Below are 27825 nucleotides of genomic sequence, written 5' to 3'. Positions count from 1 at the left end.
GGACTGTGGCTTAATTGAAAATTAAGGAACCACTTCGGGGTTTAAACGCTAATTTCGAGGCAAAAGTGACCGTGGTATGATGTGGCAACTAGCACCAAAGTCAGCAAGGTGTAGTGTATGTAGACAGGGTACACCAGACTACCATATCATATGATATTACGTAGTAATAGTGTTAGTCTGCAATAATATAGACATATAATATAGTATACAATGCAATAAACAGTATAACATATTCATATGACATAGTATAATACAGTACAGTATAATATAGTATAGTATCAAAGTATGCATCCAAGCATCAGAATATAATTTGAACATATTAGAATCTCCATTCAAGAGTTACGTTATGGATTGTATGTAGGAACAGAATAGCTTCTAAATAATTAATAATTCGGCTTCCTATATTTTCAACATCAGATTTTTTTCAGTTTTCTTTCACCTGTATCCGTATCCTCGCGACTTTTATTTTGAAAAAACAAACCGGTATGTGGTAAGTTAAGTGGCACGTTGATTCTGGTCCGTCCAGCGACAGGAACTTTCTCTTCGTTCCTTCACAAGATGGACTGGAAAGAAGACGATAATGTGAGTCGGTTGATGTCTTTATTTTGCTGTTGCTTTAACGTTACTTGTGTTATTACCTAATTCACCTGCTGGAGACTAATGTAACGTTAGTTTGTCCAATAACGTTACTAATATCTCCGCAGGTTGTTCGCATCTTTTGTAGCTAGCTTTCTGTTTCACCGTAGCTTGTCGGTAAGTTGCTGTAACGCGGAATAACCTATCCTCACTGATAGCCATCGATACTGTCAGTGCTGTTAGCTTCAGTGGGCGTTGTTAGCTTCTGCTGCTAACGTTAGTTACCTGACGTTAAACAGTAGCTCAGCAAGCCAATCTCTTCTCAACCCCAGCAGTCAGATTTAGCTTATTTTCTTCGAGTTAATGCACAGACGTCCACGTCAGGAAATGTCAGTTTGATTTGTCTGGATGACATGATGCGTTGACAGCCAGCGCGTGTGTTTATACCGATTTCTTTGCGTTGTTACCTTGCTTATCATATTATCCTATTATAATGAAACTGTCATGCTCTTTCACTGCTGTACTTTGGGCTGTTTTGTGATAGTCGTTAGCTGCATGTCTTCATCCAAACCCACATGTGTTACACTGTTTATGGCCAGACAGTGGTTAGCTTCTGCCATATGTTAAGTAAGCCATCCTTCAGAACATGACCATCAACACTCAACATCTATCCCAGAGGATGCATCATGCACAGCTGGAAACTTGCACTCTTGAACCTGTGCATTTGGTATAACTTTTCATTTCCCAGCTTTAACTGTAGCTCTGATGTATTGTGTTGATGTTATCTTTTTGTATTGTGTTTTTATGTGAACATAATACAATACAATACTGCTGTAGTGGTTGATTTTTGATGTTGATGATCAGCTTCGTTGACTATATGACTTTTGGTTAAAACTCAATGCGAACACCCACAGAACACACGAGAGATTGGATTTTCTTCCCTCCACGCAGGTTTATTTGCATCACACAGAGTACAAGTAACCCGAGTTGTCCCAGAATCGACTACTACCACCCATTAGATAGAAAACCTGCACTTCTCGTACATCTGCTAACCCCCCCCCCCCCCCCCTATCTCTTCACCCAGGCTCCTAGGCCTCCATGCACACTCACCTACTCTCAAGGAAACAACAGAGCGTCTGGGAGAGAGTTTCAGTCGGCAATATTTCCTAATTTCCCCGACACTCGTCATCAGTGATCACTCCGCCAGTTGTAGCCTGACAGTCCCCTTTCTCTCTCCCCCCCTTACTGGGCTTCCTGTTTCCCATACACACAATCGTGAAGTAGTTTCTTCAAAGAGTGAACTTTGCTTTGCCTGCGTGTCAAAAGGTTACAAGGTTGAGGCGGCCGACAGAGCACAAACACCCTGCCTCAGTGATGTGAACAATATCACAGTATGAATGTGAATATACATGAATATATTTCAAGACACGCATACATTTTTCTCCCACACTGCAGAACACATTTCCTCGAGTAGTACAATAAAGATAAACCTGAACCTTGATGGAGACCAGCAGCCAGGTGGTAAAGTTCAACTCCCCATACGAATTTAACAGAACAGTATACCCATAATAGTCCCATATAAGTCTCCTCTAACCATTGCATGCTGCTGTTTACAAATCCAAAACAATATAAAATCAGTCAGCTCGTTGGGAGCAAGTGGATAACATTGTCTATCACAGTATATTTAGTTATCTACGGACTGGAACGGTCTGATGAAAGCTATCGTTCTCTGCCATTTTATTGTTTGAGATCACTTTTGACCGTGTGTGTGTGTGTGTTGCAGGGTCAAGGCCACATGAACGACAGCTGTAACCACGGACACTCGGGTCATTCTCACAGTCACGGGCCGCGAGCGGCGCACCCGTTCATGGCGGCTTTCCAAAGCGGAGATCCGGAGCTGGACATCAGTCAGCAGCCGAAGAGACGGTCGCACATGGATGACAGCGGCAGTTGGGACATAGTGAAGGCAACACAGTAAGTGGTGGGACAGACGGTGGACAGTTTGACGTGTAGTTCAAATTCATGCAAGAGATATAACAAGATATAGTTTAGATTTAAACCCAACTCCAGATCCTCAAATGGTAGTTTCTGTTTTCATTGCTGTTTTCTCTGAATATGTCCAGTAAGAATACCCCTGTACAGTTCATGTATATATCATCTAAAATGTTTTTTCAACGACAGTGTTTTCATAATGGTAAACACACATCATTATGATTATTCTTTCGGAAGATTTAAGATTCAAATATATTAAAACTCTGGAGCGCAGACGTAAGTACACATCTAGTTTCTTTACTGTGAATTTCTGCCACTGACAAGTATTTGCACCGGAGTCACACAACGAAATTCAAGGAATGCACATCGGCTCTCAGAGCTCTGTGTTTAATCAGCAGTCAGACGGATGATGAGTCAGTTTCTTTCGGTCCAGTTTTGAAGCACTTAAGGAATAAGCCGGTTGAAGTAAAGGCAGCACAAAGCTTTCAGTGTGCTCCAGTTGAGATCAGCACTCAGCAGTACTTTGCAGTAAACTGAAGTGCTTGCGGCTTTTGCGAACTGATAAGCGAGTTGAGGTGCAGCAGAACAAAGGTCAGTTTTCTTTTATGTGGAAAGAAAGGAGAAGAGAGAGAGCATCAGTCCGGTAGTTATATTATTCTTATTATTATTCTTATTAAAGCAACTACAAGGAACATTCATGTTGTGTTGATTCTGATTTGAGACTGTTTCATAACCATTTTAAAAACTCCTTGTCGAACCTTTAATGTGTTTTCTCTGCATCACCCTCTCAGGTTTGGTATTCTCGAGCGCTGTAAGGAGCTGGTGGAAGCCGGATACGACGTCAGGCAGCCGGACAAGGAGAACGTCACTCTGCTGCACTGGGCGGCCATCAACAACCGCTCGGAGCTGGTCAAGTAAGACCTGCAGATTTAGACATTTAAATAGACATTTAAATAACAAAAATCATTTAAATATCATGTAAACATATAAGCATTCCACTACAGGTTACCCACGATACTTCTCTGTCTGATCTGAGTCGTAGTTACTAGTTTAGGGAAGTTCTGGGAAAACATAGTACTATACAGTATGCTCAGGTACTTAAGATGCTATTTGCTGAGACACACGGATCCTTTATATTAAATATATATTGAGTATGATATTGGCTGTTTTTTACGTCAATATCACAAATCGGTTAACGTAACATGACTTTAAGTAAGAGTTGCTTCACTCACGAAGTAAAGTAAACGCATTGGTGTTGTTGCTTTCAGCTGAACATCATATTGAACGCAAACAGCTTCAGGGCAGCCGGTTCGTCCTCGGGGACTTCACGTATTATGTTTGTCTTTGTCGGAAGCGTCTGACATGAAGCACAGCGCTTTGAGCAAAAATAAACGAACCAGAAAATAAATAGAGACAACTGAACTGAAATACAACAACATGTTCTGAACGGTCGACACAGATATTTGTTTTGATATTAATGTTCTCTCTGTATCTTCCCCGACAGGTATTATATTTCTAAAGGGTCGATAGTCGACCAGCTCGGAGGAGACCTGAGCTCGACTCCTCTCCACTGGGCCATAAGGTGACTGGACGAATTTGTTGCTTTTCTATTGATTAAATCCTGGTTCAACTATTTACATTTCATTTATCTGTCAAAATAAATGTTTGAATAAAATGTTAAAAATAGAAGCTTGATCGAGGTTTTAAATGTAAATTAAAGACAAATAAATATCAATCGACTTGTAAACACATGTACGTTGACCCATGTGTGACCAGTGATGTAAACAGAAAACGGATCACAACGTTGCTTTGGTTCCAGCATTCCCAGTTCTCATGAATATCAATTAGCTTTTAATTCTGCTTTTGATACTTATTCATCAGACGTCAGAACTGGGGGAGAATATGTTCTCCAGTAGTGTGTAGTCAAAAGGAACACGTAACTGTATCTCAACTGCCAAAGGTGCGACATGTTGACTTTGTCAGGTCAGCGCTTCCTCTATAAAATCTGTTTGTTTTGTCGACGATGAGGCAGGGCCACCTTCCCATGGTGATCCAGCTGATGAGATACGGAGCAGATCCCACCGTCGCAGACGGAGAAGGTTACGGCGCTCTCCACCTCTCCATCCTCTTCCAGCACATGGCCATAGCAGCTTATCTAATGGCTAAGGGACAGGTGTGACCCCAAGCACAACCCGTAACACCTTTGTTCCTCTTTGTGGGTCATCACTCTTTATCACTCTTTTTATTTTGAATGATAATCCTCTCATTTGCCTCCAGGAGGTCGATGGACCTGACTGCAACGGACAGACATCGCTGATGTTAGCGGCCCAGAAGATTATTGGGTAATCAATCGTAATCTTTTCCAGATAGACTTTAAAGCCCACTGGGTTCAACTCCATATGTGAGGTGTGGCAACGTGAATGGAGGTCAGCTCTGTGATTATTTTAGCATTTGCGGTCCTGTAGGTCTGAATGTGAAAGTATCCTGCACATGTTGAACGCCCACATGTTTACATCAAAGCAGAGTGTATTAATAAGCCGGCATGTATAATCACAGAACACAGTCTTTTGCTGCCTGAATCACATATTTCTTTCATGTTGTTTGTCTATTAAACTGCAAAAATATATAAAATAGTTCTGAGTCTGTTAGAATAGTAAACGGCACATGTTGTTCTTCTGTCGTAGGCCTGAACCCACAAATTTCTTGATCAAGAATAACGCTTCTGTGAGCGCGGTGGACAAAGTGAACAGGAACACTCCGCTGCACTGCGCCGTGCTGGCAGGAAATGTAGACTCCGCCCACATCCTGTTGGAGGCCGGGGCCGGCGTGGACGCAGAAAACATCAACGTAAGTCTTGTAGAGCAGATTTCAGTCTGCTGTCACACCGTGAGCAACGCACGCCATGAGTCAGAAACGTGTTTCTCTCGCCGCTAAATGACCAAAGACGTTTGGGCGTTTAGCAGGCTGAGAAAAAATGGCTGTTGCCGGGCTTGTGTGACCATCTGGCATCCACACTTTGTTGTGAGTGAAAAATGTTGAAGACATATGAGGATTCTTAGTCTTCTGCTATTATTTGAACCCAACTCCTGATTCTCAAATGCTAGTTTCTTCACTGAAACACTGAAAATGTGCTTTGCAGTGAATTCGAAGACCTCTTGTGTGCAGCAGTTTAGTTACTCGCAGTGTGAACAGTCCATTTAAAAGCAGCACAATTACAAACACCTCGCATGTTGAATAAAGTCCGCAACGATGCACATCTTCATGGTGTTTTTAATGCTTCTTCCTCAGGGTCACACGCCCATCGACTTGGCCCACCAGGTGCACAGCCCGCTGCTCATCCACGTGCTCAACCACGTCAAACAGGAGCGGATTCGCTCCAACTCGCGCTGCCTGCGGATCTTCAACAGATACAGAGTACACACAAACTAAAGGACACGCACGTGCCATCTCATGTCAAAGTATAAAAACATAACCCTTACCTGTTTGTATTTTCCAGGTCTTTCTGCAGTTTTTGGTCTGCACTTGCATCTTTGGAAGTGTGGGCGCCATAGTAGACCTGAACTCAGAGTCCTGGTTGCTCAAAGGGATCCTGCTGGCATGTTTGATAGGTGTGGTCAATCTGGCCTCGAGGTGAGGACATATGTGCACTGAGCTCTCCTCTCCACTGTAAAAGGAGATGTTGCGCATGTTGTTTGTCCTCTAATAAGAAATGTGTTTGTCTCAACAGGAACTTCCCCAGCGCAACCTTCCAGACTCTCCTACCCGCTACAGCTCTCATGGCTTCGGTGTTCTGGATGCTCGTCACCTGGTGCCTCTGGTTCCTGCCAGATATCCTTTCTCCGAAGAAAACAAACATATCGGCGCTTGTTTCGTCGTAGGGTGGGCGTTTCTCTTACCTTGAGAGGATTTAGGGTCAGACGGACATTTTAGAGGAGCTACAGTAGATTTTAATGGTTAAAAATGTATCAGAAGGAGGCAAAGGAAAGGCCTGTGAATGTTAAGTTGGTTAATAATATTTTACACTGTATTAAGAGTGAGAAACTCTCCACTTAAGTTCCATTATCAGAGACAGGAAGTAAATGAAGAGATGTTAGTTAAGAGTAATGTTTGATGTTTTTATCCTGTTGATCAAGCTGATGAAGGAAGCGTTTCTTAACCTCTGACCCCCACATGGGCCCAGCGCCACAGTTCAGGTCTTGTTCTCTCTGAATGCCACCGCTCTGCTCTACTATTACCTCCGCACCTGCAGGACCGACCCCGGCTCCGTCAAGGCAACCGAAGAAGAGAAGAAAATGGCAAGAAAAGTTGGGACACTGAAAAATAACATCGATCGTGTAAACGTTCTGGGACGGACGAACTGAGTGTTGTTTTGTTTGTGTCGTCAGAATGTGTTGGTGTTGGCTGAAGCCGGCTGTCTGGACCCCAGAATATTCTGCACTTCCTGCATGGTGAGTTTCTGAACACAGAACGTTCACTTTCTAAGACGCCGCTCCACTGACGCAGACGACCTGTTCTGCTTTACATTCCCTTACACAGATAAAGAAACCAATGAGAGCGAACCACTGCTTCCACTGTGACGCCTGCGTGGCGAAGCAGGATCACCACTCCGTCTGGACCAACGGCTGCATCGGTACGACAGGTCGTAGCACGTAGACACTGGCTGCAGCTGTCAGGATATATACAGTTAAATGCGTCTCTAGTTTGAGAGAACATACATGAACAATCCTCAAAATGAGTTTTTTTTTTTTTTTTTTTAGTACTGAGAGGTTTCATCAAAATACACAGAACGGTGAGACTACCGGGCGTATGTACTGTATGTGTCTGAAGATTATCTTTATTTAAGTTCAGTTGCTTTTGAGGACGTAAGATAAATGGCGCTGTTTCACAATCTTAAAAACAGAAATAAAAAATAATAATTAGTTTCTTGTCCAATTGTAGATTTATTATCAGTTTTTTTAAGATTCTGCTAAATTAACTAAGACTATAAACTCTGTAGGAAATGAGAAAGGAAATCTAGTTTAATATTCTTTCAAGGAGAGTATTTTTCTTTCACTGTAAATTTGTCTTTCGGAAATATGGACAAAAGACACATTAACACACACGTAAAAACATGCCCAGCATGTCATGGATAAACTGTTTATATTAGAGATTATTAGCGAGTGTGAATTCAAAATTACAACAAATTGACACAATAAGAAAGCTGTATTAAAAACCTATTTTAGAACGGTAACTCATTAACCACCAGTTATTATTGCACGTGTTACATGTGCGTTTTGGCTTATTACGATGCAATATGTTACAGTTAATATATCTGTGATTGTCAGCTCCCTCAGAAGTGCACACAATGTTGGGTCTTTTGACTCATAGGTTTGTTGTGTTCCAGGTGCGAGGAACCATCACTACTTCATCCTGTTCCTGCTCTCCCTCATGCTGATGGGAGCCTGGATGTTCTACGGTTGCCTCACATGTGAGTGACTTGACATTCAGTGGAACAACATCTGACACCGTTTTACATTCCCACCGGATACACTCAACTGTGCCGTGTATGTATACATTCTTTTCTCCAGACTGGTCCACTCACTGTGTGCTGCATTACGAGGAGCAGGGCGTGTGGGGCGTGGTCTCTGCCCTGGTCAGCTGCTCTCCCTGGCTGCTGTGCGTCTTCCTGCTGGCCTTCTATCACACCTGCTGGTCCGGCTTGATCCTGCTGATGCAGCTCTACCAGGTGACCGGGCTGCTTGGAGTCTGCTAGTGAGCTCTCTACAGCTCTCAGACTTCCTATGAACAGTGTTCTTTGCCTTAAAAACTAGAAGAGAGACCTCAGATTTATCTGCCTTCATGAGGTATAGACACCGTGAAAAGCTTATTTTAATGTAGTCTAATAAATGCCTTTATAAATAAATATCATTGTGTGTTTACGGTCCACTGACCTGCAGTGTGTACACACACAATGAGCGTCTTCTGTGTCCATGCAGCGACTGATGTTTGTCCTTTTGTGCGGAGCAGATTGCCTTCCTGGGACTGACCACAGCGGAGCGGATGAACCTGATGCTCCACCAGAAGAAGCTCCGACAATCCGGCTCCCTCAGGCAGAATCCATACAAGTGAGTTGATATTAGTGATGTCATTGAGTGCACTGCGTCACAATCTTTTGATACTAAAGTTGTTGTTAAGTGGAGCTGTATAATGCCGTGTGCTTTATTTCAGTTGGTAAACAATTTTAGATCAGTGTTTGACGTCAGAAGATGAATATCTGTAGTTAACGGTTGTGTTGTAATTATGATGCAGGGGAAGCGTTATGGATTTCAGTCAAGGTCTTGTGCAGTAATGAACATCTGTTTGTACATTGATCCTGATTTATTAGGGATGCTACTGTGCCAAACGTGATATTAAGTCTCTATGGAAATAGAATCAGGACCTGAACTGATGCCCCACTAAGATTACATTCATTGTTTTTTCCACATACCTTAATGCTAAAATCAACTAACCACCATTTATCTTAGAAACGGTTTGCTGAGAATTAAACTGATGGAATAGAAGAGAAAGTCTCCCGAGCATCGATGCATTTACACGAAATGTGCTGAGGCTGTAACTGTGGTTGTGAATGAAATTAGAAAATGTCTTGTGGAGAAAAGTGCAGTGATTGCTAAAATATAAAAGAAAATCTTCGAGTGGAACTGTTTGTGAGGACCGGACATACTGGAACGCTCTTGCAAATAATGCTGGACCTGGTTGATTTAGCAAAACCCTGAGAAAAGGAAACTGTACACATTTAAGGGAGCGTATATTCAGTTGAGTTCTGGTTTTATTTCCATTTATTCATCTCAGAAATTCTTCGACCAGCTATCACGTGATTTTGTCGATTGATAGATGAACTGATTTAATTGGCAGATCTGAGTTTTACCACAAAGAATCGCCGCTTTAAATCTTGTCTTCACCAGAGATGTGCTCATACGCTATTTTGTAAATTAATCTTTCAGCATGAAAAAAAGCATTACAAAACGAAACGACTAGTCCACTAAAGAAATCTTAATTTGAGGCAAGCAAACACACAAACGATTCATTCCCGCTCATGAGAACATCTCAAAAATGGCACCTGGTCAACCATCATCCAACATCTCGTGGGCATATTATGTCAAAAAGTGGAGGTGCATCTGTCAATGGGCTCTGACTGATGGTCCTCTCTCTGTCTCGTCTCTGCAGTTTGGGCGTCGTGAGGAACCTGGTGTCCTTCTTCCACCTGCGTTGTTGTGGCCTCTTCAAGCCGGCCGTCATCGACTGGACGCAGCAGTTTCCGCCCGGCCGCGACCAGCCCATGTTCGGACACACCGACATGGTCTGACCTCCGCGCCGCCCCTCCCTCAGGGTCAAAAGTCAGACTCTCACAGTGGTTCTGGACCAAAAGCACAAAGTTTATTTTTTTATTTTTTTAACGGTTTGGCTCCATGTGAAGAGAGACCACGGAACACAAAGCATTGTGTAGATATACCGACTGATTCAGCTCTTTGTACAGACTGCTCTGCCTTATACTTGACCATTGAACGGAAATCACAAGTGTTTTACTTTGGGGCGAGTTTAACAAACTTATAAAGGCCTAAATTGTAATTGAAGTTTTGAGATGTTTTTTATGAACACATCAAGCCTATTTTTTATCATCTGTTCTGGGGATAAAAGAGGATCTTTGTACGCGTAAACAGTTGGTTTTATGCCTTTTGTAAGAGTTGCATGTGTTTTAATAATGGATGACCACTATAGTTCTTCAATAAAGCAATGTTGTGCCTGTCCTTTGAACTGACTGTCTGGACTCCCGTACAGGAGGAACGGAAACTCTGTAAATCACTACATCATTGTGGTGAGGCTCATAAACGTCCAGATTATTGTGCAGGTCGTTTTTTCGAGCCTCGGTTTGAAGTCACGTAAAGCAAACATGTTATTTTTTACTTTTTAAAGCTCTGTTAACCAATATTTTTATTTAAACAATGAGACAAATTAAAAGGGAGTCTGTTAAAGCAGTGATCGAAGTGTCTGCAGGTTCAAACTTTAAAAAAAAGATTTGTTGTGTGTGATACGATTGTGTCCACCAATTGATCAGTTGATTCGCGGGACAGATCTGTAAAAACTGGATTTCCCTATAAAGAATCACGCAAAAGCAGCACTTTATATCTCGTGTTCACCAGAGATCTAAAGCTCGGAAGTTTCCTGGAAATCATTCAGCATGAAAAAATGACTTCTGTCTGTCTACTAAGACAAAAAAAGACCACCCGATCGACTAAGAGGAGGCAGCCTTAAAAGGCACAATAATAGTTCCCAGAATGAAGTCATCTTTCGGAGTGACCATGTTCTCATCTCTTCTGATTTAATGGTGTGAGATAGCAGCTTTATTTCTAGTTCCACAAAACACGTCTAATCCCATCGCGCTCCGCTCGGCTGCTCACACATAACTGTTTGGGAGAAATGAACTTGTTCCGTTTGTTAATCACTTGTTGCCTTGATAACTAATTAATTGTTGCACATAATTATTTATGAATGCAAATAAGATTCTATTAATAATTTAACTTGAACAAGATGAGGCACTGCTAATTGTCTTCTCACGGCAGGAGGTAACATATTCATGCAGACTTATAAGCAGGGTTGGGCGAGATATCAAAACTATAATTAGTAATACAAAGAAAATGATTCAAAATAAATGTTTGCGTGTGAGTGAAAGCTCTGTTTCCTCTTTACCTTTATTAATGAAAACAATGTCATGTCCCATGAATAAACTCCATTCAAGATACATTTCACCATAATAGTTTTATTTTGAACTCGCAATGAACCATCATTTTTATATCTGCTCAGGCTTTTTGATGCCCAATATGGCGTCTTTCATGTACAACAAACATCATCCAGTGTAAAGGTGAAAGGTTAAAAGCTGCTGTGTGACACAGTGAATGACAGTTTAAAACCACAAGAGTTTCCTGTCGTTACTCCAACATGGCGGCGTTCCCCAGTCCAAATCCTTTTGGGCCGAAGTGTTTGGCGTAACAAACTGCAAAGAAAATAAATAAACAATGCTGAGGTAAAAATAAACGTTTTCTGATTTTGATTTTCAAATCTGATCTGTGTTCTGTGGGCTGTATTTCTATGTTAATGATTTGCTTTCAAAGTACTTTCAATGCAGGACCCTCAAAAGGTATTGGAGTCTATATGCAGTGTGTGCGCGTGTACCTTTACAGTACAGCTCTCCATCCTTGTCTGTCACGGTGGTCGACTCCAGGCTTTTACCACACACGGCGCAGCGGAAACAGGTTTTATGCCAAGGCTACACACACACACACACACACACACACACACACACACACACACACACACACACACACACACACACACACACACACACACACACACACACACACACACACACACACACACACACACACACACACTAAGATATTAATAAAGACAAATTAAGCTAAATCTAGCATTTAAACAGAACGAGGGCCCAGAAAAAAACATGCGCAATCATAAACTCTTGACAGTGCATCAGAGTGATGCTGCAGTTTGTGGCCCAGCTGTGTAATGATGCAGAAAGAAGCCAGAATAATAACGTCTACATTTTCTACTGGCTAATTTGGACAATCAGTCTTCTCTGTTTAAGGAGCAAAAACTATTGAACTGTTTACCAACGGAATTGAAAATGCAACACAATTTATATGTTTTTAATAGAGGTATTAAATCATGGCCAATACCGCTGTAGACACACTGGACTTTGTGGATGTAAATGGGTGTGTATGTATATCCTTTTGTTTTTTCTGTTCACTTTAGTGTCCCGTGGAAAGCGGTTGTAAATCAGCGTTTCACTGCAAACACAGTGAATCTGCTCCTTGTGCATAAATGTTATAATTCTAAATCCACTGTGATGTCCATATCAGATATCGTAAACTGAACATTGAGGACATCCGAAGATGAGCCGTGACCAGCCGGAGATCACAGCGAAAACCGGAAACGCACCCTTGAATTTGTCCATCGTTTGGGCTTCAATTGAAGTAACTGTGATACGGGGTGAGATGTCATGTGACCATATTTACAGGAAAGGTCACAAGGATTTATGTTCTTGGGCCTTTGAATGTCTGTCAGGCAGATGTGTTGTTTTTTTAGGTATTTTCATGTTTGTTTGTGAACCGTTTGGGGGTCAGAACTCTTTTGTTGTTGTTACCATGTGAATATGGCATTAGATTGCACACAGCTGTTATGAATCCCTCTGCTCCTCTACCACAATGTGACTTCCTGGCTGACAGTCTCTGCAGCTGCCTGTCGTCAGCACTCGATGAGCTCGTCGGCCTGTGGGACTATATGAGGCCTTTCTCTGCTTCAGTCTGTTTGACCAGAGAGACTTTTCACCACAGAGTTCCTGGAAGAGTTTAGTGCGTTGCTGTATTTTTGGTAAAGCTTTAAAGAGATTGTTCCTGCACTTGGGACCTCATTCTCTGCCACTACTTGTTTGGGCTCTAAGAGCGCCTTGGTGGTATCGTTTAAGACAGAAGAAACCGGATTATTTAGAGATAAGAGGTCTGAAATCAACATTAGTCTGCTGAGGCAGCAGGAAAGCAGCAACTTCACATTGAAGGCTGGTGTATTTTAAAATGCGTGGAAATAAAAAGTACAATAAACACCACAGTGTTCCTTACCTTCCCTGCTCCCAACACCTTCTCAGCTGCGAAGACGGCTTTGGAGCAGCGAGGGCAGCGGTCTGAACAGCCAAACTTCGGGGAAGACTTCTTGTCATCGGAGTTTGTGGAAGCTGGTCGTGGTTTAGAGCCAACACTGTGATGACATCAATCAATGAAGTTTTATTCACACAGCACCTTTCATACGAATCAATCAACTGCAATTCAAATGGAAAATGGAGAAAAGAGGAAGAGACGAATGCACACCAAATGAAGTTCAGAAAAAATAAAAATAAAATACAACACGAATTTAATTGATCATGGTAAAACAAAACATTAAAAAAGTAAAATTAGAGCTAAATAAAATACTAAAACCACAGCGTAAAAACAAGACACAGTATTAATTCATATTTAATAATAAGCTAAAATAATAGAAACCATAATTCTAAAACTACTTAAAAGTCAGACTGAATAGATATATGAGAATATGTTTATTAAGCATCGTGGCTGAAAGCATCACCAAATGTTTGTACCAGCCTATTTTTGAACACTCACAATTTAGTTACCCCCTAAATTTCACTCGCGTCAAGAGTGGAAGTCTCTCTCAAAGGGCAGTAACACATCATGGAACACTTTAGTTATATTTACACCTTGTTGTGGTTTGCTTTTTCTTTTTAATGTCGAAGGTAAACAACATTTCTCAAGTTATAGACGTGTTTGTGCAGCTGTGTTTAGAAAGGAACCCCTATCGCACTGGAGAGCGGCAGAATTCACGAGTTATAGATCTTAAAGCCTCCGCACATAGAACTACCTACATGGCTCCATACCGCTATAGGGGTAAGATATGTTGTGAATATGTTGACTTGTGTCTCTAACGTACTCGTGATGCTGCAGGCCCACATGTCGAGGAGGGTCAGAGTTCAGAGCTCCAGCTCCTTGCCCGTATCCGTAGCCTTTTGGCCCATATTTCTTGCCATAGCAGGACTTGCAGTAAATCTCAGACTCGTGCGCCGCAACCGTGGTGCTGTCCAGCCCTTTTCTGCAGCTCACTGTGTGAAAGAAGCACAAATATTTTGCACATTTACACCAGCTGTTGTCTGAGTGAAATGGATTCAGTTTGCCCAGACTGGGGAGTGTCATGGTGGAGTCATGGAGGTTAAATATAGCTCCCACACGGCTGGTTTTATCAGTCAACGGTGGCATCACACAAAGTCAGATGTCTTGTGTTTCTATTATTAGGAAGAGAGGAGAGTGCGAGGTGAATGTTCGAGAAAAGACGAACACTTAGCATGATGGTTGTGCTCATGGCGGAGGCCTTTCAGGGCTCCCTCTGGAACAATCGAGCAGTCACACAGACTCACGTCCAACCAGCTGGAGAGGGTTTGTGTTTGAGCAGAGAGCAGTAAACCGATACGAGGCGTCCCCGGATGAGACCACCCGGTCAAAGAGAAGGAAACTCTGCTGGGGCAGTCAAAGCCAGAGAGCGGCCATTCAACTACCAGAACACATCGTTAGATGAAAAAAACAAAAAGGGAAAATATGAAAGACTGCTGAGAGAATGTGGTTTGTGCTGGTTGAACATTAAAGAGCAGCAACAGGAGAAGGAGGGAGAGGAGAAGAAGTGTATGAAGAGGAAAGAAAGAAAGTGACAGAAAGAAAAAAGATGAATTGTGGCAACAACAAAAAAACAGAGGGTTTAAAAGCAAGAAAGAAGGAATCGATAGAGGGAATAGGAAGCAAGAATGAAAGAACAAAAGAAAGTGATGATAAAAACTAAAACAAAGAAAATGAAACCACAAGAACTGGACTCTGGACACAAAAGAATACAGATAGATGCCGCTGTGCTGTCGTTGGGCTCTTCTCTCAGTTCACAGCATCCAAAGGCGTCAACAAGGCAGCGGATAAGAGCACACGAGCCTCACAGACACACGGAGGGACATTGTTCAGCAACATTCTGCTGCTCCACCATGACACTCTGTGCTACCCCAGTAAACAGAAGAAAGAACCAGTGTGCTGCTCACTGCAGATGAAACAGGTCTTGTGGAAGCTCCTCCCGTTACACTGGATCTCCTCTGCGTGGTACACCGTCTTCTCACAGGCCGCACACTTGGTGCCTCCTCCCCAGTTCGGCATCTTACAGAAACAAAAGAGCAAACTCCAACAAATGACTTTGTTTTCAGTCTGACAACAAACGCACCTACAATAGTCTTTTAGAGTCGAGTGTAGGGCTGCAACGTTACATTTAAATAACGATTTCTCTGCAGATTATGTTTTGATATTTTCATTTGATAAATGATAAATCAATGTGATATATATGAGGTATGTGATATTCTAGGAGGCGAGGCTTTACTGAGACATCAGAGACCAAAGACAGAGACAAAAGCCACCAACAACACAGGAAATGTCAGATTTTACAAATCAGAAACCTCACATGGAACCGACTCCTGGCATTGAGGTTCATGTCAGAAAGGACGAAATAAAGTCTGATAAAACTAAAATAAGTAATCATAAATCAACCGCATTACCCATGCTGTAATAAACCACTCAGCTACTAACAGGAATGAGTCCTTACCTTGAATCCAAGCCTGTGTGCGCTGGTCCTACCGTGGCAGTGAACTCTCCCCGGGCGGCTTATATACCGTCCATCTCGCCATCACCACAGTCCACCGGTGACGCGTCGACGACAATATCCTCCTAAAAATAACTTGTGACAGAGCAGAGGCCTCTGACCCTTCATCACAGGCTGGAAGAGGCCCGAACATTTGTTCTGGACTCGCAGGCAGACACAGGAAACTCTAAACAAAACTCTGACTGACAGCTGAGCCGTCCTCATGGTACGTTAGAGGATTATGGACGTAAATGATGGGAGCTCAAAGCATGTAACGGACAACTGCACATCTGAATGTGAACACGTTGGTGAGCCAGTGACTCTGTGATGCTCATGAGGCAAATATTACAGTTCGGCCTGCAGGTGGACCCCGAGAGGAGGCGGCCATGTTGGTACATGGCAGTCATTCCAAAAGACCCATGGGTGAGTCGCAGGACTTCTAATCATTTAGACATCTTTTTGCAACCGGAGGAGTCGCCCCCTGCTGTTCAGTAGAGAGAATGCAGGTTTTAAGACACTTCAGTGTTGGCTTCAGGTTGCCGCCCGAATCTGATCAAATAGTTGTGGAGATGTAAACCCAAACACAGACCAACAGCACACCATGTTCATAGAAAAAATTTATTAAAATTCAATTAGCATTTTACATTTAGCAGGACATCAGAAAACAAAGGTGATTTCCTTATAAATTAAACTCGTCTGATAAACCGTAGAATCACACACACACACATTCACATATTCTCAACAATCCATTTTTAACAGGCGTAACAGTTAACATGTACATTTGTGCAAAAGTCCTCTCATTAGGTTTAACTTGAACAATCAATAATGCGCCCAATCAAACCCGCCTTTCGGTCGACAACGTCCATGTTACTTAAGTGTGAGTTTTGACTACTCTTGGTAATTTGAAGAAAAGGAAATTGGTGATCACATCGCCCACATTAGCAGAAATAACTAAAAGAAAGAAAAAAAAAAAAAAATGAATTCTCCTCCGTTAAGTCATGCAAATGTAGTCCAGGGAAAAGTTTCTACCAGCATCACAATGAGCATAACCGTGTTCATGAGTATCCGGAGAGCTTGGTTTGAAATGTGTCCACTGGGCCAAAGTCTGCAGACTTTTAGAGCTGGCTGTGACCAGAATGAAGGCGGTGAAATGTTCAGAGGTAATGAACACTGTGAAATGCCCAAACAGACAGTCACCCACCCACAACACACATCGTGTACACAGTCATCGGAGGGCTTCCCTCAGGAGTCCTCAGTGGCGACGTCCAGCTTCCTCTGAGGAACGTAAACAGTTTTGGTGGCCAGGTGTCCACCGGTGGTGACCATCGCTGCCAGGGGGGAGACGGGGACCGGCGTGTGAAAGAAGCTCTGCTGGGGGAGCCCCGTCCCGGTGGGGGTGGTCATCAGAGGCTGGACGACACACAATCTCCGGTTAGTCTTTAATCGTAAAGGACGAGTTCAACCAGATCAAAAAGCAACTCTGTGTCCCCGTTACGCCACAGACCTCACCGGAGTCCTCATGAAAACGACTGACAGCGAGGTTTCAAGTTTCCCGCTGCAGATAACTCGAAATCTAAACTATCTGCACGACTACACACGCTGACTAGCCCTCGTTCTTTACTGACGTCTGTGTGAACCGACCCTTTAAAAACACAAACGGGTTGTATTGGTTCACGGGACTTCTTATAGTGTACAAATGACCAAAATATATCAACGGGTTTGTTGAAGAACGTCAATCACTTTATCAAGCAGGGAAGTTACTGTTTTTTTTACCTGCTGTACACCGAACAGGGCCATTGGCTGCCCCGACACAGACTGCTGGACAGGCACAGGGGACACCGGTTTGATGAAGACCATTCCCCTCTGCTGCAGAGCCAGCGGGCTGGCCAGGGTGTTGGCAGTCTCCGGAGTCTGGAGGGCGGTGAAAGCGTTTCCTGGACTGGAGCCGGAGATCAGGCCCAGGTTCTGCAGGGTGAAGTTGAGGATGGCAGGACTGGGGCTGTGGAGGCGGTGGGCCTGCTGGATGGCGTGCGGCGAGCCGGCAGCAGCAGAGGGTCTGTGGAAACGAAGGCTGATGGGCGTGATCTCCTGGGCGAGGGCAGGTCTGGAGCCTGTTGATGACAACATGAAACACGTGTAGAGACAAAATGAATGATCGACTAAAGGAGTACCAACAAATTAACTGATAATGAAATCAATCACATGCAGGAATTTCCCACAATCGTGTGAACAAAAGACTAACTCTAGGTGCACTCTGAGACCTTAAATCAACATTTATGACGTCTTTACCTGCGGTTGGTGTTTGGTAGATGTTGTAAGTGGGAGTTGAGGCCTTGTTGCTTTCTCTCCCTGAATCTTGAATTGCTGAGTTGTAGCTGATGAGGGACTGCTGGGAGATTGGGATCAGGTATCCGGCCGGTATTAAAGTCTGGACAGGCAGAAAAATAAAAGTCACACATACTGCCGTTGAATCGCCAAACGCAACAAGAGGCGTTCTGCTGGTAACTGAAGCCCAGTCAGCATTGCGTTTGTGTGTTCACCTCGGTGTGGAGGTGTCCTGGCGTGAGCGGAACGACTCTGACGGGTGTTAATCCGGCCTCGCTGTCCTCTCTGTCCAGGAAGGTCTCTAAGGCCTGCTCTAGTGCCTGATGGGCTGCAGCGCCGCCGGGGGTGTTGACAAACTCCGGGTCCAGGTGGAGGGCTCGGGGCGAGGCCCGGCTCGAGAGCTGACTGCCGCGACGAGCCTTCAGACGGGCCTGCAGGATGTCGCACAGTTTTGGAGACGTGTCCTACAGGAGGGCAAGGGGGGGGGGGGGAAGTACTGCATGTCAGAAATAAATAACTGCTTAACAAACATTTTTAACGTGATTTTGTCTCAGCATCTGTTTTATAACCACATGCCGGTTGATGTTGTTATTTTGCAAAAGACCAGCCACTTGCAACACTCGATCAGAATGTTGTATAAATGTAGATTTATTATTTACCTTACAGTTGGGGTCCATCCTCTTGGCTTTTGGGGGGCTGCTGTCTAAGGCCGAATCTAAAAGCAACCGTTTGAGCACCAAGGGGCTGACGTCCAACGCCCTGAAGGCCGGCATGCTCCTAGCTGCACACTGGCCCGTGGGGCTCTGCCCGGTCTTGTCCTCAAAGGTCATGGAGCGCACGGCGAGGCTGGTCGGCTGCGGCCGGACCAGGGGGTTCGGCCTCGTGGAAGGAGATTGCAAATACACGGCGTAGGGCACGCCCCCCAGCTGCTGCTGCAGCAGGACGGGGATCAGGGGCGAACACTGGGCGGGGAGGTAGGCGACGGAGCCCGCGGCCAGGGCTGCCAGCGGCGTGTTGGGGGTGAGGTGGACCGCAGCGCTGACTCTCGTGTCCGGGGGCGGAGTTAGTAACGGGGCCTGAGGCGGCTCCATCGAAACAGACGAGGTCGGCTCTTCTCTCGTAGCAGCAGCGGCGGCGGCGGCGGCGGGCTTTGGAGCCTCAGCTCCGGCCCTGGAACAGAAGCAGGACTCTCATATAACAATCTAGAGATCTACAATGATCGTAATACAAAACTGCTGGGAGCTGAACCTGTAGTTTGCAAGTATAGAGGTCCAATCAACGAATTCTATAATGTTTAAACCACATCAGTGTCTGAATGGGGTGTTATTTATGTGGCAGCCACAGTGAACTTACAAAACGTTGAATTGAATAACAGTCCAAATGAATCCAAACTTACGGTGACTTCTGGTCAAGCTCGATCTTACAAATAGCAGCAAGTTGGGCCATTTTGTTTAGGGAGGAAGTGTTTGAATCGCCTGATGATAAAAGAGAAGACTGTGTCGTCACACTATTCACAAACATACGCCGCGTCCTGAGAGACTCCTTTACTCACTGAGGAAACTCTTGACAGGACTGCTGGGGGCAGAATTGATCTTCCGGCGGTCGTCCTGAATGCTCTTGGCCAGCTTTATGAGGGAGGGGTGCCGGGTGAAGCTGCGTTTGGCCCCCGGCGAGGAAAATAGCTTTTTGGCGCAGTTGTCTAAAGACGCACGGGACTCCAGAACACTTTTCTTCGTGGTTGAGAAGTCTGAAACAAGAGGTAAATGTTTAGTCTGTGACACTAGGAGATACTAATTTAACATACCATCAGCAGCACTGGCAGTAAAGACCGGAAATATATGGACCAAAATATGAATAATAAGTAAATGGGGGGTGGGAAAGAGATCTGCGATACCTTTGACTTGTGGGAATTCTTCGGGGCCGACCCATTCAAAGGCCGGTTTCCTCCCCCTCGTTTCTGTCACGTGGACTTTCTCGATGAGCTTCAAGCTGCGCAGCACATTAGCGATATCATACAGCCGGCGCACTTTGGCTGCAAAACACACGTGAAACAAAACATCAAGATTATCACCTGCCGATACAGAGACGCAGAACATGTTCTGACAGAATTCACACATGACACGGCGTCTAAAACTTCAACTTGACATCACCCCAGCTTTTTTAAACCCACATGCCGTGTGGGTACGGTTGAGTATAGATTACAGCAGTGGTCACCAACCTTTTTAAGACCAAGATCCCCGACCTCTGCCTTGGTGACAGGGAAGATCTACCTATTGAGGCGTTGAGAGAAAAAGACTGTCCAGACCAAGCGCGTTTCTAGGATTCAAAGAAAGGGGGGCGTGGCCCTAAGGGGAGTGCGGCATTTTTGCAATTTTTTTTTTGGGGCTGCGAAAATCCATTGTTTCAGACAGTTCATAGATTGGTTCAATCATAAAGAGTGTTATTTTGCTCTGTAGTTTTGCTTGCATTCAGTATGTGACAACACAAGAGACAGAATTTCAGGGTCACAGTGAAATTTGACAACACAAATATGAACTTTTCTCAAATAAAGAGAAATAATTTTCCTGCTTGTAATGGGAAGACGGATAAACTAGCTTTCATATCCGCGTCGCTCCCAAATCCTAATTCTTAAAGGGGCCGCACACAATGGATGGAGAATGGACCTGACAGTGTCAACTTTTGACTTGTTTACTTCTTTTATTATGAGCAGAAGGGAATAAGATTTTGATCAACATTGATTACATCTATTTTGTTGTCCGTGTAGTTTTTACATACCAGTGATATTTGATGCTAATTTGGACACTATCACTGAGATAAAGATGAACTAGTTCAGAGGCAAATCCAGGTGCACGCGATTTAAGAATCCTCATTCGGGGGAGCACAGCTGAGAACACTTCGGCTGTGTAAGAACCCATGTTCAGGCGGAGATCTTTTCTGACGAAGTCCGTAAGAAAACATTTCAGAAGACACTTCAGAAAATGTTCGAGAATGAGGCCCAATGTGTTTCTGAATTTATTTTTATTTTATTTTGGAGAGCGACAGGGAAAGTGTCCGAGATCGACGGGTTGGCGACCACTGGATTACAGTAATTGTGCAATAATAATACTGACTTAAATACTGTTAAACTGGTAATAAATGTATTTTGTATCGACTTTTTCAAAGGTTTTAAATAGCTTTACAGTGCAAGGAAGTTCTAAAACCAACATCAGCATCGTTTTACTAGGACTTTAAACAACCCTCCATCTAGCAGGCTCTGGACTCACTCTTGAACTTGTTCTTGTCTTGATCGGCGCTCTGGTCCTCTCCGATCAGGATCTTGGCGGCCACGTCTAGACTGACCACGCGAGGATTAGACACCAGGAAGAGCATGACGAACTTCTGGCTCATCACCCTCAGAGATTTGTCCTTCCGACTGTTAACAGAGGCTGGACAGGAAAAAGATATCAGATCACTGCGCCACAAAACATGGACATCAGGGACCGAAGAATCTGGCCTAAAATATGACAAACGGCTTCTCACCAGCTTTGAACTCTACTCCTGGAAGCTCCACAAAGAAGAGCTCCTTCTGCCCCTGCTCCCCGCTCTCCAGCTCCACCAGCTCCTCGTTCTCCTTCTCCTCCCCGTCGAAGTCAAACTCCTTGTCCAGGAGACGCTGCCGGATGTGCAGCATCTGCTGGCCGTACTTTTGCGCCGCGCCCACCTGCTTCAAAATGGCCAGAGTCTGAGCCAGCTTGGTCCGCCCGTGCCACGTGTAGCGGTTCTTGGCGGAGCGGCTCACCATGTGCAGGCTCTCCAGCACGTTCATGATGTCGTAGATGCGCCGGCGTTCTACGCCTGAGCGGACAGAAGAGAAAACACACAAAAGGCAAAAAACAGATGCAAGTTAATAACTGAGCTAGTATCACAAATAGTAAAAGAAACAGTGTATGTATCTGGCATTGATTGTGATCTTATTACTTAATCCTCTGCAGCCAATAGGTGACAAAGAAAACATACTGAGCTCAGTGGCCACGTCATCCAGGCAGATGTCGTTGTTGAGGGCCGGGTCTGGGTAATCTGGGTAGCGAGCGAGGAACTTATGACAGAGCAAACCCAGACTCTTCTCCTTCCTGCTGATCATTTTCTCTGACTCTTCTCCATTTTCAGTGTCCTATGGGATGAGAACAGTTAAATGTATTCCTTTGAGCGCCGTGACTTATAAGTGTTGATGATTTTTTTTTCTGTACCTGTGAAGCGTCAAGACTGTCCTGCCCGTCATTGTCCATGCACAGCTCCTTCTCTCGGTTCCTGATGTCAGGACCAGCAGCGCTGATGAGCATTTTAAGGTTGGAGGTCGGCGTCCAGGGGTCCACGGAGCCTACTTCCCTTCCCTTTTTAGGTGTAGTGAGGGGACTCATGGCGAGCTGGTTCTCCACTGACAGTGCACACGGACGAGGTGACTTCTTTGGAGTATTTACCGGAACCTGGGGTGCAACAAAGCAACCATCCTAGTCAGAAACAAATAAAGAAAACAAAAAGACAATAATTAGGATGTAGAAGCCCATCCATTCCTACCCGGGTGAGGGAATTTTCCACCTTAACATAATAATTTAATTAGGATTATATTAGCTGCCGTTAGCGAGTCATTAACACAGCTATATATATATATATTCAGATATGATAGTAAATATTAGGAACAGTATTGGTGAAAAAAGCAACAATTAACTTATCTATTCAACCTTTTTTTCCAACTAACAAAATCGCACAAAGGAATTTTAATTGCTGTTGTAGTTTATCCACCATGTTAATTAGCATTAATATATCTTAAACCTATGTTTTTTTTTTAAGATAAACAACATTATTAAGCTCTTTATTTTACTTACATGTTTTGGCAGAGACATCCTTACCGCTTCTTTAGTGAAATGAATTTGTGGGATACATTAAAATAAGAAACATGACAATAATGAACTAGACTAAGCACATACCGATGGTTTAATTAGCTTTACTCCCGCCGTTCCTTTTAAAATGTATCAAAACACCAGATTCATATTGGCGGTAACTGACGTGCATTCCATCAAATCGCCGGGCCTAACAGACGCAGCGGTGCCGCCCTTTTTTCTCGGAAGTAGCCAATAGGAGCGCCGCGCTAGGCAAGCGTACAGGAAGTGGAAGGACTGTCCCGCGCAGGTAAACAGTTTTTTGAAATCTTTGGCGCGGAACAGCGAAGACTCGCTTTAAACTAAGATAAGCTTGTGGCCAAAGTCTGAATTCGTTACTACAGTGAGAGTGTTGCATTTATACGGTGACTTGTTCGAGAATCGTACACCCCCCCCCACTAAATTTAATGTTTGTGTCACGTAGCCAGCAGTAAAGTTAACGTCAACAAACCTAGTAAAACCGGATAATCCAGAAATTTCACAACGGCTTTCCTTTAAAACACGTCACTGCGGTCAGATACGTTAACGTACGTTAAACGGCCAGCAAGTGAAGGCGGTAACACAGACACACCGAAACCAAAGCTCCAGTTAAAGGAAACATCTTGATCTATTAAAGGATTAAATAAAAAATAAAAACCGTCCATACCTTCGCTAGATTAAACACACAGATACGTGCAGACTTACCCAAACACGTCTATGCTTCAGATGAAACGTCCCATCTTCACGTTACTTCCAAAATATAAAATTAAGATTTTAATATAAGAATAAAATCCCAAGCAAACCCCTAAAATGAAATCGTAACTGTTCTTGTTTTTTTTCTCTTGCTAGTGAGGAGGAGCCTCTTTGGTCAACTTTACTACAGATGTGAAAAGTTTGGGTGACCATCCTGACGGCCAGCGCTGGTCCCGCCCCGTATGAGCACGCGCGCTGACGTCAAGCGAGCGCATCCCCCACGTCCACTTCCTTCCTGTGGGAGAGAGGCGGGGCCAGATAACACGTCGCCTACATCTCCAGTGTAGATTTGACAAATCTATGATGAGTTTTTATTTATTTTTAATGTGAAACAACAGTGATAAAAGGCTTATATGTTCTACAAGTGTGCAAATGCAATGTGTTTTGTAATCTCCCTTGATATTGGGATGGTAACCCTGCAGGGAGCATGGCTGGATTAAACATTTAGAGGGGCCTGGGTAAACAGTGGCTGTGCCCCCATAGAGTGCTGCAGGGATGACATGTTTTTTTAGGCCATACCAAGGTTATTGAAGAAGGCTGAGAGAAAGGAAACTTTTCTCAAATAGAAATAATTTGTTTATGGTCTTAGAGGTATAATATGTCGGTGAATTGTCAGTTTCTGTTTGTAATCACACAGCATTCATAATTCGCCCTTCCTCTCCGGTTCAACGAGCCAGCCAGTGAGATAGAGAGTGAGAGACAGTGGAGCGGTAGTCAAGCAAGCTAAATAGTTAATGAAGAGAGGGGCCGTGTTAGTTAGAAACAACTCAAGGCTTCAAAATGGCAGTCTAAAATAGTCACTTGTTAGCAATAGCTTCAAAATTCAGGAGACAGGTGTTTACTAATGCTTTTTATATGTAGAACACAGACCTTACTTAACCCATTGGTAAAAAAAAAACCCCAATGACTTTTGAGGGAGAGAGGACAGGAAGTATAAAAATACTAACTCATTTTCGGGTTTCAGGTTTCATTCCTGCAGCACTCTATTGATGAAATGGCTGATTTGCAGCAACATTATCATGAAAAATACTGCTAATAAGCACATATTTCACTTTTCTTGGAAAACTTAACCTTAAAGAACAACCAGTACTCATGTGCTGGAAGAAACCTCCTTCAAGTAGTCTGTGTAGTTTATAGTACCAAAGGTCCTAGATGAACTGCAGGTCATTGTTTTGGTAGTTGATTTTATTTTGCTTGGGGAATTTTCCCCACCAAAGTACAATTTGAAGTAATTCAGATCCAATTGGGTGCTGCTGCCAGGTTATTCCAGCAGTTTGTGTTTGGTCTAAGAGTCTCTGTGCAAAGAATGAAGCTGTGTGCACACATGGAGGTGGCAGTAGGCTACATACACAATGCAGGGTAGGAGGTAGGCGTTAGAGGCATAGGGGGCCCGCATAGGGTCCCGCCCAACACAGCAAATGTTTGCTCTGCTAATCTGTTATTTGTCGAATAATCCCAGAGCACAAGGTGGTGTTTTCAAATGTCTGGTTTTATCTGTCCAACAGTCCAAAACCCAAATATAGTTATAGTTAGTTTATTATCATGAATTACCAGAAAAGACAAGACAACCAGCCCATCTATGACATTTAATGCTGGAAACATGAATTGATATATTTCAGATAATTATTTTCTGTGTATCGACTAATTGTTTCAGCTCTAATTTAAGTGCTGCTTTATTTTTAATTAACCACCACAGCGCTGTTTGTGCCGCTAAAGACTGCTTCCTATTAAACACTTAATCAGACCATTCCTTTTACATGCGGAAAAAAAGTCTAATTAAATGATTGAACAAAAATTAATCAGTGCATATTCAAACTTAATGTGATCACATTGTCAACCGGATAATCACGATGACACGGTAGTCAGAGCTAGGGGCACAGTTAGATTGATAGATTCATTTAATTGATTCCAGGCCAGCAGACAGCGGACATGTCTCAGTTTCGACGCTAGGTGGCGGTAGAGCCCCGCTTAACGAGAGTCACCATGGAAACCCACCCACCGACTTCAAGGATGCTGGGAGAGAACAGTGACGTAATGTTACGGTTGCGAGAGAGAGAGAGAGAGCGAGTGGGACCCTGATGCTGCCTTCAGGTGCTCCTCGTAAATTAGGTGACCCACTCCAATTGGGTTTAAGGCCAGCGATTCAAAGGGATTTGATCCAAAAAATGCATCCAAAATATAACAAATAGTCAATGTACATCTATGGTAGAGACATCTGCATTGGGCCAATGAATACTGATGGTTAATACATATATCTTTTGCACAAGAGATCCAGCATGTATTTCCCTAAGTGTAAAATGTGTTGTAAAGCAAGGCCCATCTCTAAATACTGTCAAACACCAGTGAGAAATAGTTTTTCTCCCCTCCTTGTTTCTAAAATAAAAACAACAAACTGTTCTTTTGCATCATGTTGCAAAACAAGGTCACAAAGTGCTTTGCAAAATCCAAAACACTGTAACAGCCTCAGAACAAAATCGACAAAACCTAAAAGCCACTTGAACTTCAAGTCACAAGCACATTCGTTAAAAAAAAAAAAAAAAAAATCGTTTGGGAAAACCGTTTTGCTCCAAAAAGTAAAACGCGAAATGACAAAGTGACAGGGCAACATTTCCGACAGCGCTTGAATGCAGCACCTGGCTGCTCCGCTTCGCAGCTAGAGGAGCGGACAGCGAGAGGCACGAGGCAGGGACCATCTCCACCAGAGAGGTAAGAACCAGAGAAGTGCTGGATGAGCAGGTACCTCTCTTTAACGTCTGGTTCATTTATTGTTCTTAAATTTAAGGCAAACAGTTATTATTCATTAAGCTCAGAAACGCAGCAGCCAGTCTGTCATGCAGCCTATGAGGGCTCGCAGATTGTGCTGTAGTGATGCTGCAGCAGCTCAAACCCTCGGCAGGCGATTTGTTCCAGGTTACTACTAACTCTTCAGTTCATGCTTATTTTGTCGTCAAGCAGCCGAAGTGTTTGCTCCAGTTTACAAGAGCACTATTGCAAGTTTATGCCCAACAAAAGAAAAGTTAGACAGTTATGTTTGAATGAGTGGTTTTCTTGGTGTGAAAAGCTCACACCTGCAGCAATTAGCTGGCGGTTTGTAGAGAGGTAAACTCAGGTTTTCAACATTCACTCCCACGAATGAACTGTTTCCTAGATGCAATAGACACAAATGGTACCTCAAAACATTGAGATACTTTGCAAGTCAGGAGGAACTGTGAAATAATTAAAATATGTCTCTCATCAGATGTGGTTTATCTAGTGGCTGCATTTATGATGTCTGTATGTATGATACTGAATATGTGTCTTTTTGACACCACAGCCTTTGCTTTAATGCTTACTTTAATGTTTTATTTCTCCACACAAGCACCTGTTCACTGTCAGGATACCACACTTGACCTCTGAAACTGAAACCTGCCCTCTTTTTTTTAAGATTAAATCTGGGATTTAAGAGAGGATCACGATGATCACTTCCTCCTCTCCATGGCAGCAATGATGGTTTTGGGAGAGAGGACCATCCTGGTTATGTCAGGTTCCCGTTCTCCGCCCTGATGCTCGCTTCAGGTCAGCCCCTCGGGACCAAGAGAGAGGAACCACCAAGAGACGGTATGACTGAGACGAGGCGTGTGGCCGAGGTCGGATCCTCCCAAAGATTGGGTGTCACCTTTTCAAAGACGCAAAGTTGATGGGCAGACAGTTTTTCCCATTTTTTTTTTTTTGGGGGGGTTGAAATTCATGCACCACAACCCGGGAACCAAGTGGGAAGGGGACTTAAATACTTTGAGCAGGTATTTCCCTTCATTCCCAGAGAGTCTGGATATTTAGCTGAGGGGAGAGCCTGAGTACTCACTCACTTATGGAAAGATGGAGGCAGGAGCAGAGGCGAGTCCACAGCAGCACCAGAGGAGGAAAGCTGTGCAGCACGGCTTGGAGGACCAGAAAAGGGTGAGTCAACGACTGATCCTCTGAAATCTATCTACCTGTCTACTCTGTGTTGTGTGACGGCTGAGGAGTGCATGAGGTGGAGGGAGTGGACAAA

General features: G+C 43.7%; 3 protein-coding genes across 4 annotated transcripts; 1 reads left to right on the top strand and 2 right to left on the bottom strand.

Moving 5' to 3' along the window:
- Positions 1–529: 529 nt before the first annotated feature.
- zdhhc13 (zDHHC palmitoyltransferase 13) lies at positions 530–10359 on the top strand. 2 transcript variants are annotated; one of them, XM_079282618.1, is made up of 17 exons: positions 530–582; positions 2360–2550; positions 3360–3482; positions 4073–4150; positions 4597–4741; positions 4846–4910; positions 5253–5415; positions 5857–5982; positions 6065–6198; positions 6296–6398; positions 6741–6863; positions 6954–7016; positions 7105–7198; positions 7952–8035; positions 8136–8293; positions 8575–8672; positions 9772–10359. In XM_079282618.1, the coding sequence occupies exons 1-17, from the start codon at positions 559–561 to the stop codon at positions 9908–9910; spliced, it is 1911 nt and encodes a 636-aa protein (XP_079138744.1). In that variant the 5' UTR covers positions 530–558; the 3' UTR covers positions 9911–10359. The 2 variants fall into 2 exon arrangements, with proteins under 2 accessions (XP_079138744.1, XP_079138743.1); XM_079282617.1 differs by having other exon boundaries at positions 6741–6872.
- A 1104-nt stretch (positions 10360–11463) lies between these two features.
- csrp3 (cysteine and glycine-rich protein 3 (cardiac LIM protein)) lies at positions 11464–15875 on the bottom strand. Its single transcript, XM_079293704.1, has 6 exons — positions 15787–15875; positions 15236–15347; positions 14095–14263; positions 13236–13371; positions 11776–11869; positions 11464–11596 (listed from the first exon to the last, which is right to left on the bottom strand). The coding sequence occupies exons 2-6, from the start codon at positions 15345–15347 to the stop codon at positions 11532–11534; spliced, it is 576 nt and encodes a 191-aa protein (XP_079149830.1). The 5' UTR covers positions 15787–15875; the 3' UTR covers positions 11464–11531.
- A 602-nt stretch (positions 15876–16477) lies between these two features.
- Positions 16478–23903, bottom strand: e2f8 (E2F transcription factor 8). The gene is made up of 13 exons (XM_079284093.1): positions 23748–23903; positions 22374–22634; positions 22144–22297; positions 21667–21981; positions 21411–21572; positions 20042–20179; positions 19700–19894; positions 19544–19622; positions 18807–19317; positions 18363–18611; positions 18112–18250; positions 17596–17933; positions 16478–17232 (listed from the first exon to the last, which is right to left on the bottom strand). The coding sequence occupies exons 2-13, from the start codon at positions 22542–22544 to the stop codon at positions 17065–17067; spliced, it is 2619 nt and encodes an 872-aa protein (XP_079140219.1). The 5' UTR covers positions 22545–22634; positions 23748–23903; the 3' UTR covers positions 16478–17064.
- Positions 23904–27825: the final 3922 nt, after the last annotated feature.

The sequence above is a fragment of the Melanostigma gelatinosum genome, assembly GCF_949748355.1.
Source record: "Melanostigma gelatinosum genome assembly, chromosome: 2".
Classification (NCBI taxonomy): Eukaryota; Metazoa; Chordata; class Actinopteri; order Perciformes; family Zoarcidae; genus Melanostigma; species Melanostigma gelatinosum.
The sequence above is the reverse complement of the archived record's forward strand: the minus strand, read 5'-3'. Positions and strand labels throughout refer to the sequence as shown.

Coding starts and splice junctions, on each gene's coding strand:
- e2f8 (XM_079284093.1), bottom strand. CDS start 22,544: ATGAGTCCCCTCACTACACCTAAAAAGGGAAGGGAAGTAGGCTCCGTG. Junction 20,180..21,410: donor AGACAAGAACAAGTTCAAGA/GTGAGTCCAGAG, acceptor TGTGTTTTGCAG/CCAAAGTGCGCCGGCTGTAT. Junction 19,895..20,041: donor AGAATTCCCACAAGTCAAAG/GTATCGCAGATC, acceptor CTCTTGTTTCAG/ACTTCTCAACCACGAAGAAA.
- csrp3 (XM_079293704.1), bottom strand. CDS start 15,347: ATGCCGAACTGGGGAGGAGGCACCAAGTGTGCGGCCTGTGAGAAGACG. Junction 13,372..14,094: donor GTGGGCCTGCAGCATCACGA/GTACGTTAGAGA, acceptor ATGTCATCACAG/TGTTGGCTCTAAACCACGAC. Junction 11,870..13,235: donor AGGTGTTGGGAGCAGGGAAG/GTAAGGAACACT, acceptor GTGTGTGTGTAG/CCTTGGCATAAAACCTGTTT.
- zdhhc13 (XM_079282617.1), top strand. CDS start 559: ATGGACTGGAAAGAAGACGATAAT. Junction 6,199..6,295: donor GTGGTCAATCTGGCCTCGAG/GTGAGGACATAT, acceptor TTGTCTCAACAG/GAACTTCCCCAGCGCAACCT. Junction 8,036..8,135: donor GTTCTACGGTTGCCTCACAT/GTGAGTGACTTG, acceptor TCTTTTCTCCAG/ACTGGTCCACTCACTGTGTG.